Source organism: Phyllobates terribilis, unplaced genomic scaffold, assembly GCF_046119375.1.
Source record: "Phyllobates terribilis strain yellow unplaced genomic scaffold, ASM4611937v1 Scaffold_4__5_contigs__length_816908805, whole genome shotgun sequence".
NCBI lineage: Eukaryota > Metazoa > Chordata > Amphibia > Anura > Dendrobatidae > Phyllobates > Phyllobates terribilis.
In genome coordinates, this window is record NW_027362764.1 from 749,954,881 (window position 1) to 749,967,033 (window position 12,153).

The 12,153-nt window shown below is 40.5% G+C and overlaps 1 protein-coding gene across 2 annotated transcripts in view; it reads right to left on the bottom strand.

The window, feature by feature from the left end:
* LOC141264516 (uncharacterized) overlaps window positions 1-12,153 on the bottom strand; it is a 232,666-nt gene that overhangs the window by 21,127 nt on the left and 199,386 nt on the right. The window contains exons 18-19 of one of the 2 annotated variants that reach the window (XM_073676796.1): window positions 4,790-4,926; window positions 1,254-1,411 (exon numbers count right to left, since the gene is read on the bottom strand). In XM_073676796.1, the coding sequence (XP_073532897.1) occupies window positions 1,254-1,411; window positions 4,790-4,926 (295 nt within the window). The remainder of the gene's footprint in view (window positions 1-1,253; window positions 1,412-4,789; window positions 4,927-12,153) is intronic. The other variant, XM_073676798.1, reaches the window with a different exon arrangement.

A 12,153-nucleotide genomic window follows, 5' to 3' on the forward strand; every position in this document is an offset into this window, starting at 1 on the left:
AGTCGCCCTGGATCTGGCTATGGAAGGTCACTGTGCTTGGCATTACAGATGCCTTCTTAATCTTTCTTCCTTTAGTACCCAGCGGCGACCTCCCTCCTGCTGATTGACATACCCTTGCCTCGGAGTTAAAAACCCTCAGATTGCTCCAGGGAATCACCGGTGATACTTCTATGTACCTTTGTGCAGGCTTGGAGCACTAGCAGTCGGCTAGCTTCTTCTCTGGTGCCTTTGGAGGACAGTTGGCATTACTCCTCTGGTGTCTGCTCAAGCTAAGTTTATCCCCTTTGTTTGTCTACCTTGTTGTCTTTAGTTTGTAGTGGGGCCTGACCAGTGCTCACCCCTCCCCCTCCCTATCTAGGGTCAAGCTCTAGGGACATCCAGGGCTTAGGTTCCTGCTTGGCGATAGGTGTGGAACATATATAGGGATGGTAGGGTAGGCAGGGTGATATTAGATCTGCCTAGGGGTCTCCACTTCCCTTTCCCTAATGTATGGGCTTCCTCCCCCTCTTCCCTTCGTGTTGCACTTAGTCTTTCCCACACCTTGCGTGACAATTGTGCTTTTTAATAGGACAATGATCCCAAGCATATCTCAGAGTCCACCAAGGATTGGTTTCAGAAAAAGACCTAGAAGATCATGGAATGGCCATCACAGTCACCTGACTTAAACCCCACAGAAAATCTTTGGTGTGATTTGAAGAAAGCTGTTGCAGAAAGAATATTAGTGACCTGGAAGCCATTGTCCATGGGGAATGGGCTAAGATTCCTTGAGAACGTTGCCAGAAGATGGTGTCTGTCTGACTATGCATCACATTTGCAGCAGGTCATAACAGCCAGAGTAGCTCTAATAAGTAGTAAAGACACTTGCCACAGAGGGGATGAATAATTTTGATACTGCAGTAGTCAATAAAAGTTGCATTTTGCGCTGAATTTGTAGAAAGCTATTTTTTTATTAGTCGTGTTGATCCATTTACATTGTTCTTGTGTTGTTAGTTTATTGCAAACAGCAGAAAGTTTGTACATTTTTGCTATTAAAGCTAGGTTGCAATGGAGAGTGAATAATGTGGATTGCAACTGTATACCCTCCTGCCTTTTACGAAATTATCAAACCGGGATCAAAGAGTATTTTAGAAATTGTGTTGACAATTCTATATAATAGAATTGATTCTTGTTGAACAGTCGGTGTAGCAGAATATTTTGGGTCTGCCATGAACTGATGAGACTGACAATGCCTTTTTCACCCTTAATCCTGTTACCTGGTGGAGCATTAGGCTGCAGGCTGTGACGAATCATCCTTTCTAGAGACAGAAGCCTCTGGTTCATCTGCTCCAAAGCTGTGCTCTGTTCCTGCTGATTTGCTATCAGTATCTGTAATGACTGTGAACTTTCTGAACTTGGAGACTGAAGTATCAGCCTGGTAAGAAAACAAAGCAATAGGGATCTTAGAAGCTCAGTCTTCATCTCTCATAGGAAACCTCCTGACCTTTAAAAGCTGTGCCACTTCAAGAAGAATACGAGGGTAAAAATAGTCCAGGCTCATGCTAGTTACCGTTCTCCGCAGATCACGCAGTCGGCTCTTTACAGACGAATGTTATTGTAAAAGCTTTCCACAATCCTATACTACCAACCTGCTATGTACATACAGTATTACCGCTACTATACAAGAAATATGTAATTGCATTCATTACAATAATGACCTCAGGTACAAAGCTTATCACTGTGGGTATTTGGAGTTTGTCTGATGGTTAGATACACAGCAATCTAGGATAAAGGTGCAGCATGAGAGAAGTCCGAGAGAAGAAATTACCAGTCTATTATTAAGAAACATGATACTTGTCGGTCACTGGTTAAATATAACAGTACGTTCTTTTACTATTTCAATTTCTAGATTTTATTAGCAGCCAATTTTAATTTTTTATGCTTTCTTTTTTTTCCTTTACCTTCTTCCAAGAGCCGGATGAGGGTTTTGCTTTTTTTTTGCAGTTCTCAGTGACATCATTCATTTTATCATAACATGCACCAAAAAGTATGTAAAAAATTCCAAAGTGGGGTGAAATGGTGAAAAAAAATGCAATTCAGATGTTGTTTTTTTGGGGTTTATTTTTACATACCGTAATTCATTGTGCACTATGGTGCATCTAGGAACATGATTCACCAGGTCAGTTTGATTCCGTAAAATACCAAATTTATACCTTTTTTTTTTTAATTGTAATGCTTTTAAAAAAGTCAGAAGTTTTTATAAAAAAAACATTGGTTTTTGGTGCCAATTTATGAGACTCTTTAATTTTACAATGATGGAGCTGCGTGGAAGGCTTGTTATTTTTGCACAGTGCGCTCTCCTTCTTGTTGGTACCATTTAGACAAATTGATCACCTTTTATTCTATTGTTGCATTTTTTGGTGGAAATGCAGTGAACAAATAATGGCAATTTTGGCGTTTTTATTTTTTTTCCTTACGGTATTTACATTACTGTATTGGTAAATCCTTTACATTTACGGACACAACAATACCAAATATGCTTTTTTCCTATTTTTCAGATTTGAAAAAGGGGGGAGATTTAAACTTTTATGTTATTTATTTATATATTTTTTTATTTTTTAACTACTTTGTACAAAGTTTTTTTAGTTCCCTCAGGCTACGTTCCAACAATGAGTTTTTGGTGAGTTTTTTTATGCTGCATATTTTTGAAATAATAAAAGTAACCTATTTTAATGGGTGCAGAAATTGTGAAGAAAATCTGCAACACCAAAAACTCACCAAAAAGGTCATCATGGGAATGTAGCCTTAGTGGACTTGAAGTTGTGATTGTTTGATCTCTTGTATTGTATACTACAATGATTTAATATTGCAGTATATAGTAAAAATAACAATCTTCTATGAAGTCCAGCCAGAGGGGCTCTACTAATTCATGAAGCCTGGCCTTCACAGAAGCACTAAAATGACAGCGTCAGTGGCCCTCTGCCAACGTAACTCATCAGTATGTTAAGATTGCGAGGTGGAGGGCGATGGGTGCCCAAACAGATGCCCGATATTTTCCATTTAAATGCAGTAGATAGAGATGGAAAGTGGCTAGGAGTGATTGGAGTAAAGTATGAATAGCGTGAATAACAGCCTGCACACGCTATGTATGGAACGGGCTCAGCTCCTGAGCCTGCTACATACACTTATACCCAACCATTCGTCGGAGTGATAGCAACCGCCGCAGGTTTTCTCGGAGGGACTATGTTAAGTAAACAGCAGATGGTGCTGATTTAGCTGGTATACTTTGTTCATGTGCATGTTGTTCCTCTAACCTGCACTGTATGATCTCTCAGCTTTATTTTGTGTCACTTTGTCCCTGTATCCTCCATGATATTGATAAAGAAGATAATGGTTGCTATATGTGACGGGTAAACAAAACTTCATTCTCCAAAGATGTCCGAGAAGTGCTGACGACTCTGCTGAAAGCTGAAATATGCAACAAGTTTTATCAACTAATTAAGGCTCAAGCTATATGGTGACTAAACGTTACGTGCAAGTGTTAGATAAAAATGTGTCATCGGTTATTCCCCACAGGCAAAAAAGTAGCAAGTAACTATGGAAAAAGCCCAAAGGAAACACTGAGCATTCTACACATTCTATCTTCTTCTAAGGAGGTGCTGTTGATCAGATTTGACTGTTTTTTTGTGCTGTCCTTGATTCTAATTGTCCTTTAAATTAGTAGGCTGCAACCCAGGAGAGGTACGTCTGAAAGAATCAGGGTCCCATCATAGAGGGGTTGCCTTGTGAACACACATGAATTTGACAAACCAGCTAAGAACCTCAGTTTTCTAAGTATATTCTAAATGGCAGTAATGCAGTTTATATTCGATGTCTGCTTCCATCAGTGGCTTCTGCACTCGTATCTATATATTGTAGTTAAAGCAGCTTGCACCAGTTCACATTTGCTTCATTATGTTAGGAGGTGCTGGTGAGTTGTTTTCTTTTGTAGATAAATATGAGACATGGATAGACAGACATCATGTATAGCCCTTAAAAGGAACCTGTCATGTCCCCAAATGCTATTTACTTGCAGATATAGGGTTAATCTACAGAGTAATAACATTACAATGCTGCCCGGCCGCCTTACTAAAAGTGCAGCTACCGGGGGGGAAATTAACATTATTCCTTCGGGGAGCCGCCGGCTTTCAGTGATTTGGATGTGTACAGAGGGGCTTCAGTCATTGCTCAGAGCAAAGTTCCGGGGCGTACTTACAGCAGCGCTCACTGTGAACTGAGTGGTGGCTATAGCCACTAAAGGATCATTTTCTCCCGGCAGCCGCACTTTCAATAAGGCTGCTGGACAGCATTGCAACGCCGGACATGACAGGTTTCCTTTAAATGGGTATTTCAACCTGAAGCATTTAGCAGTGCAGTACTGACCTCTGGGACCAAACCCCTAAAATAGGGGACCTCAATCGCTGTACCCCTCAGCAACTAGACAGGAGCTGGGAGGAGTGTGAATGGAGCAGCAGGGGGCATATGCTCAACCATCGCCGATCTATCCAGTGAATAGATGATCAATGCTTCGGGATGGAACACCCCTTTAAGCAGCTCTCAATTAAACAACCTCATTGATCCAAAGCATCTCTGCACATTCTCATGGTTGGATTAGATATTTAAAGATTAAAGATCTTCCGTTTTGTGCCATACAATTATTCTCTGCTTCACCACAGGAAACAAGTCATTTTCTTTGCATTAAAACTTCATGTTGTGAAGAAATTCATCCCCAGAGCCGTGTACATCATCTCAGACGTGGAAGAAAGTGACGTACCTCTGCAGGCTATTGGTCTGATGTGGTTTGGAGCTGGATTTCGTGTTTCCATGGCTAGTCCTCTTTTTCTGCATGCCTGACAGCTCGTTCTTCAGCTTCTGTTCTTTCACAAGCTGCAATAGTTCCCCTAATTCTTCCTGGAGGAAATAAAAGAAAGTAGGTTGTTGCTGTGACCGGGCACTTGAGAAAATTGTGAATACATTAGCGCGGCGGAAAGAAGATTCATGCATTTTTCAATAGGAGATTCCCATCAGAGCAGCGCAGAGACACGATGAAGAAGAATATTTCATAGTATGAGGGCTTAAAGGCCCGGAGGGCAGAAGACAGAGAATCCGATCTGGGCACAATACAGATATTCAGTGCCACATGGTAATTTCCTAATAGAAATAAAGTGACGTTAATAAGCAGCCTCGTTGGAAACATATGTACTGAGTGGATCAAATTCATTTGCTAGACCTTAAAAAATGACAGAATTAGACTTGAACTGGCGCCACGTGGCTATAAAAAATGCAGCGTATACAACATGTACTTTATATTATCCCTTTTTCTTTTTAATCCGTCCCCTCCGTGGCCTGTGTTTCCTTTTGCGCCGTTGTTTTTTTCTCTTTCCCCTTCTTCCAAGAGCCATAACTTTTTTTATCTATCAACATAGCAAACTGATAGATTTTTTTAATATTTTTTTTTAATTAAGCCACTAAAAAACTTTTTTTTATCCAAGTGGTGAATTTTTCAAATTTGTAAAACTTAAACATTTGTTCTGTCACCATTTTCCAAAGCATGTACCTTTTTTTTCTTGTGTTAGGCCTCATTCACACGTCAGGTTTTTTTCACGTACGAGAAAAAAGGACCAAACTTCATCAGTGATTTTCATCAGAGTTTGTTCCGAGTGGCATCAGCTTTTCTCGTACGTGAAAAAAAAAAAGTTTCTCCAACTTCTACTAACAGTCAATGAAATTCGGACCTTACTCAGATGGCATCTGAGTGTTGTCCAATATTTTCACGGACCCATAGACTTGCATTGCTGATTTTTATCCAATGCTTGGATCAAAATCAGATATGTGGTTTTGCACAGACCACTTGGTCCGGGTAAAAAAAAAATTGGACATGTGCACAGCCCCATAGACTGTCATAGGTACGAGTGCTCTCAATGAAAACCACAGATAGCACTCATACTGTCATGCAAGGTGAGGGAAAGACTAAGTGCAACACGAAGGGAAGAGGGGGAGGAAGCCCAAACACTAGGGAAAGGGGGAGTGGAGACCCTTAAGCAGATCTAATATCACCCTGCCTACCCTATCATCCCTATATAGGTTCCACACCTATCGCCGAGCAGAAACTTAAGCGCTGAATGTCCCTAGAGCTTGACCCTAGATAGGGAGGGGACAGGGTGAGCACAAGTCAAGCCCCACCACAAACTAAAGACAACAAGGTAGACAAAAAAGAGGATACACTTAGCTTGAGCAGACACCAGAGGAGTGACGCCAACTGTCCTCCAAGGGTACCAGAGAAGAAACTAGCCAACTGCTAGTTCTCCAAGCCTACACAGAGGTACATGGAACTATCACCGGCGAGTCTCTGGAGAAACTGAAACTATTTAAGTACCCAACAAGGGTGTATCAATCAGCAGGAGAAGGTGGAGGTTGCTGCTGGGTCCTAAAGAAAGAAGGATGTAACTATACTACAGAGATTAGGGAATCAAGAAGGCGTCTGCAATGCCAAGTGCAGTGACCTTCTACAGTTGGCTCCAGAGCGACTGTCTGTTACACCCGTGACATATACGTGGAAAAGATGACGTCTGAATGAGGCCTAATAGCCTGTGTTTTTGCATAGTGAGCTGCAGTTTTTACTGGTATCATTTTGGTGTATGTACAATGTGTTGATTGTTTTTTATTGCATTGTTGGTGTTGGTGATGAAGCAACAACTGATAATTAGTTTTAATTTATTTTTTTCAATTTCCAGAATTTATCATACGGCTTAAATAAATTTAGATTTTAATGGATCGAACTTTTGTGGACACAGCAATACAGAATGTTTTTTTTTGTTTATTTTTAAAGGGGAAAATATGGGGTGCTTAAAATCTTTATAGTTTTTATTTTATATATATTATTTTACACTTTATTTTTTGGTTCCTGTAGGGGACCTGAACCTGTGTTCATTCCTTAATTCCTTAGTGTTTATGGATTTTGTTGATTCTTGAACATTCCACCACATGATGCGAATTTAAAATGTGGCCAGGGCATCAACCGTCAGTAAATCTATGGACAGTTATTAGAAATAGGGCATGTAATGCCAGTGGCCGGCTCCAGGTTTATTCTGGGCCCTTGGGCAGAGTCCCAATGAACCCTCTTCACTTTGGATTTTTCCTTGTCTTATTATTTATTTAGGGGCCTTCGTCTCGATCTCAAGCCATGGTGAGTTGATGGGTGAACGATCTGTAGGAAGATTGATCTTGTGCAAGCCTAGTTAGATCCATCAAGGTCTTCTCAGCTGTTATCTTGATGGTATGAAGCCATCAGGTTGCTGGCCTTCCTCTTCGCCTTGTTCCTTCTATTCTTCCGACTATGATGTCCTTCTCCAGTGATTGCTCTCTTTGTTATATACTTTCCTATTTCTTTGTCAATAGAGTTGTACCAGGTTCTTGCTTTATATAGCACAAGTTTTTTTTATTACCATTTTTGGGTCTATATTCTCTCTTTTTATTCAATTCTTTGGGAGGTCAAGTGCCATTTTATTAGTTTGGACACTTACATATGCAGAGATACCAGACATGTTAGTTTTTATATTTTTTTATTATATTTTATTTACATTCCAGGAAAAGGTGGTGAGATAAACTTTGCTATTTTACAAAAATATTTTTACAGATTTTTTCAGTTTTCTGGTTTCTTTTTTGTAAACTTTTTATTAGTCCCTCTAGGGGACTTAAACTTGTGATCGCTAGTACATCGCACGACAAACAAAGCAAACAATGAGGCCTTCAGTAGGTCTCCAGCTGCATTGACAACTCCACCTGTGCTCCATAATTGCTTTGCAGATGGACTGTTGGGTGTAGAAAGCGATACCTCCCCCAAATTTTAAACCTCTAAAATGCAGCTTTCATAATTGGAAGCAGCATCTAAGGGATTAAACTGCTGAGATCCCAGTAGTTAGACTCAGGTGCCAGATGTATAGAGTGTGCGCAACTTCTGAGTCTGCTCCAAACGTGCGATGTGCATGGTTGTTCATGCTAAAAAACAATGTAAAAAATGCTGCATGCACCAGTCTTGTCCATTTTGGGGGCCAGACTTTGCTAGATTTCAAACTCCAAAATAGCTCCGGTACCATTCTGCGATGCAGACAAATGAACAGAACCCCGCTAAGGCGTCATGCACATGGTCGTATTACAGATCCATGTTGTATATAGCTTTCCGTACTGCTGAATTCCTCACGTTTTCTAAAAAAATCAATCTTGTCCCTGTTGAACGAGGCCAGATAGAAAAAGATGTAGATTGCTACTAGTGACAGCATTTGCTTAGTTTGCGAGGCTGTTAATTAGTCTGTCGTGCCTTCTACGTGCCAAGTCCTATTTTAATCATTACATCAGAAATTAATTGCCAAATTGTGAATGAGAGAACTAAACTGCACAGCAAAAATCTAATGTGATTTAAAGATAAGCTGGGAACAGACTTGTGAATCTCAATTAGCTCATAAAAGAAATTAATTAAGTTCAGGGACTGAAGCTTCCACATTACTAATGGCTGGGTTTGTGCATCAATTCACGATCAAACCTAACGATCTATAAGAAAATAAGATTAAGGCAGACAGAATGGCCGATTGCAATGGCCGCACAGTTTTGTGGTTGAAAAGGCTGCAAAATCAAGAAATTATTTAACGAGCAAATATTGAATTATTCATCTGGATTTAGGCTTCATTCACATGCCAATATTTTTCACGTACGGGAAAAAACGGACAGATTATTTTGATCAGACTTTGATCAGAGTGTGGTCCGAGTGCCATCAGTTATTCTTGTACGTGGAGAAAAAGTTTACCCACTTTCTCCTTTCTGACAGTCTGTAAAAATCAGACTGCACTCAACTGACATCAGAGTGCAGTCCAATTTTTTTCACGAACATAGACTTGCATTGACGATTGTGATCTGCCGCTTGGAACAAAATCACACACATCTCCGATATGTTTCCACTCGGTATGATGAAAAAAATAACAGCCCTATAGAATATCATATTTACGAGTGCTATCCGTGAAAACCAAGGTTAGCACTCATACAAGAAAACTGGACTTGTGAATGAGCCCTTAGGCTATATTCACACATCCGTTTGTTGGGATCCATCCAATGCATGGTAGATATTAGGCTATCGGGTTTGGGTCAGGAAACCCGAGGGCAGTCCGTGCATTGTGGTCCACACCCAGACCAGGACACACAGATAGTAACTACACTTTTATTTATTTTTCCAGGAATCAACAGTATTAGTGAATTAGTGAAGTCATTCTGCACTGATATAATTCACTTTCAAAAAAATGCTCAAATCTGTGTAAAAACCTGTCTGCAGTGAAGAATCAAATTACATGTTCTGTCAATAAAATTCTAAAAATTCTATGGTCTGTGGGTAGAAGCAAGGGTAATGAAAAGGAGAAACTGCTGAGGCTTCTAGTGCAGGCAAAAAACTACTATAAGCAGGATACCTGTCTGATAATGACCAGAAATAGTGTTATTCCCCATGTACACACACAAGTCAATACAGATGCAGAGAACGACACAAGTTCCAAGTTCTCATCATTGCTATGAAGCAGTGAGGAGGAACAAGGTATTTGGGGCCTACGTTTTATAGGGGAATTGGATGTTTCGCCCCCAGCAGTTCGCCCCCAGCAATTCGCCCCCGGGTACATTTCGCCCCCGCACATTTCGTCCCCAGCATTTGGCCCACAGGATGTTTTGCCCCTGCACATTTCACCCCCGCACATATCGCCCCCAGTTCGCCCCGGTTCCGGGGCGAAACGTGTGGGGGCGAATCTTCCTGGGGGTGAAATGATGGGGGGGAACTGCTGGGGGCGAAACTTCCTATAACCATTTTATAGATGGTGGGGAGCCGAGCAATAATTTTTTACCTATCCACAATGTTGGAAAAATCAATGTAACTCACATTTCAGTTTGGCAGGCTAAATACTAAGTGAAGAAGTTGGACTGGCACTACTACAAGCACAGTCAGTCTATTGGAGGTGAATAGTGGTGTATGAAGTATTTCGCAGGTATATAAACTTTGAAGCAGCTATCATGAATCTATGGTGGTGCTCACAAAGTCAATAATTCTACAGTAAATCTGCAAGAGTGGGAATAAACTGTGACTCTTACCGCTCAACATCCGTTTCAAGCTTGCTAACTTGAAGGGGTAAGCTCAACCTGTCTATTCAGCAGCTCACACCTCTGCAATCTTTTTATGTTTCTGGAGAGGCAGGTATTCCTCCTTGAGCTAACTGTTGTATAAAAATCAATGGGCTGGAGAGAGGTGGTTGGGATATTAAGAGTTAACTCGTCTCCTAGAATGTAACTTAACTACTGCGCACACTCCGCCAGGCTCTGGTGGCTGTGCTTCTTGGAAACAAGCTGTACACTATGTAAGAAAAAAGCTCTGATAGCAGTAGAAATGCAGTAGATAAAATAACAAAACAATTGCAAGCTTTCTTAGTTTCATGCTGTCTAACTAACAAAAGCAATTTAATAACACGAGAATAATCCTTTAAGCCTGAATGAAGCGCTAGATAGTGTGAAATGGAAGTCACTTTTTCTTCTTTATGTTCTGTCCGGTATATGAATAAAAGTTTTGGTGTGAGTGCCACAATTTATTTCTACTGTTGTGGATTTTCTGTTTGGCAGGCCCTTTCATCTCTCTGATCACATAGCAGCCATCAAAGCTAATTCTCACTACTTAGGCCTTGTTCTGACAGTTAACAGATGACAAAAAAGAGTGCAGCTGATGAGGAGAGGAGCGTGCATCTCGTGCCCAAGCAAGACATAGGGGAGTATGGATACTATAGAAAGCATATGAATTTCTATTGTATGCATACTTCACTTTGTGTGCACTCGCTCAGGCAGGAGCTCTGCTCTCCTGTATCATCAGCTGCACATATCTGAGCCCTCTTTTGAGCGATTGGTGGGGGTCTCAGGACCTGAATCCCCACCAATGTGCCTAAAAAAATATTAAAAAAACTTTTAGAGGTTTTTTGACTCTTCAAAGGGAATCTGTCAAAAGGGTTATTCTCAATCTGAGGGAATTATTTCCCAATGTAAGTTCAGCATAAAAAGACAAAGATTCCAGCACTGTGTCCCTTACTGGGGTCCTTGCTGTACTTTTGATAATATCACCAAACCAATGGCGTCAATTATATGGCATATCAGCCAAACTGAATATCCCGCATGTGGGTGTTGACTGGCATTAAACTTTTAACACAATGACATACTGAAGTGTTCGTGATCCTTTTCTCATTACTGAAGAAGACTTAGCACCGGATTCATCATTTGAGATTTATTGACGATACTTTTTTTTTGGCTTGTGGTATTTGCTGACGTTTTTTGCCATGAATTCTTCAAAGTGGCGCATGAGGTTCACAAATTCATTACAAAAAAATCAAAAAAGCTCTATATTTTTGTCAGTTTTTGCAACTTTTCAGCACCAAATGTCGCAATTGCTTTGAAAAAGTCATGAAAATGCACAAAATTGAAAATTCATCCAGAACCGTACTCCAGGCAGCAAAAAAATGCTGAATCTAAATCATCTGAATGAGCAAAAGTATTGAGGAAAAATAAAAAAAAGACTTAAAAAATAAACACCATTTATATAATAATGAAAAATGTATAGACAATAAGGTCAAAATAGTAAAGCCACTAAAAAGGAGCAAACAACTCCAAAAAACTGGAGAAACAGCAATGATGAATTGGATACTTAGTGCCTAAAGGGGTTGTCCAGGAAATAAGCATTTTTGGCATAAAGACTAGAGATGAGCGTTGTTCTACTCGAACTGTTCGCCAATCTCAAATTCGAGCTGTTTTGGGCGGTGTTCGAGCCGTTCGGCGAACACGAACAATTTGAGAAAAATTCGGCTGTTCGAGGTTATGTTCGATAACTGTTCGTGCACCAAAATCATAACTGGATTTTTTCTCAGTAATGATGAAAATTAATGTTAATACGCAGTTTGAGTGTACAGCGGGGCGGGGGGAGGGGCAGGGGATGGATCTCTGCAGGAACAATGAAGATCTCCATTATTTTTTCTCTTTCCCGCATTTGCAGTGGGGAGGTGCAATCTGTCAGCCTATCAGCAGCGCACACACGGAGCGAAGTGCTTTTTTTCACACAAGCAAGGGCATGTGTGATTG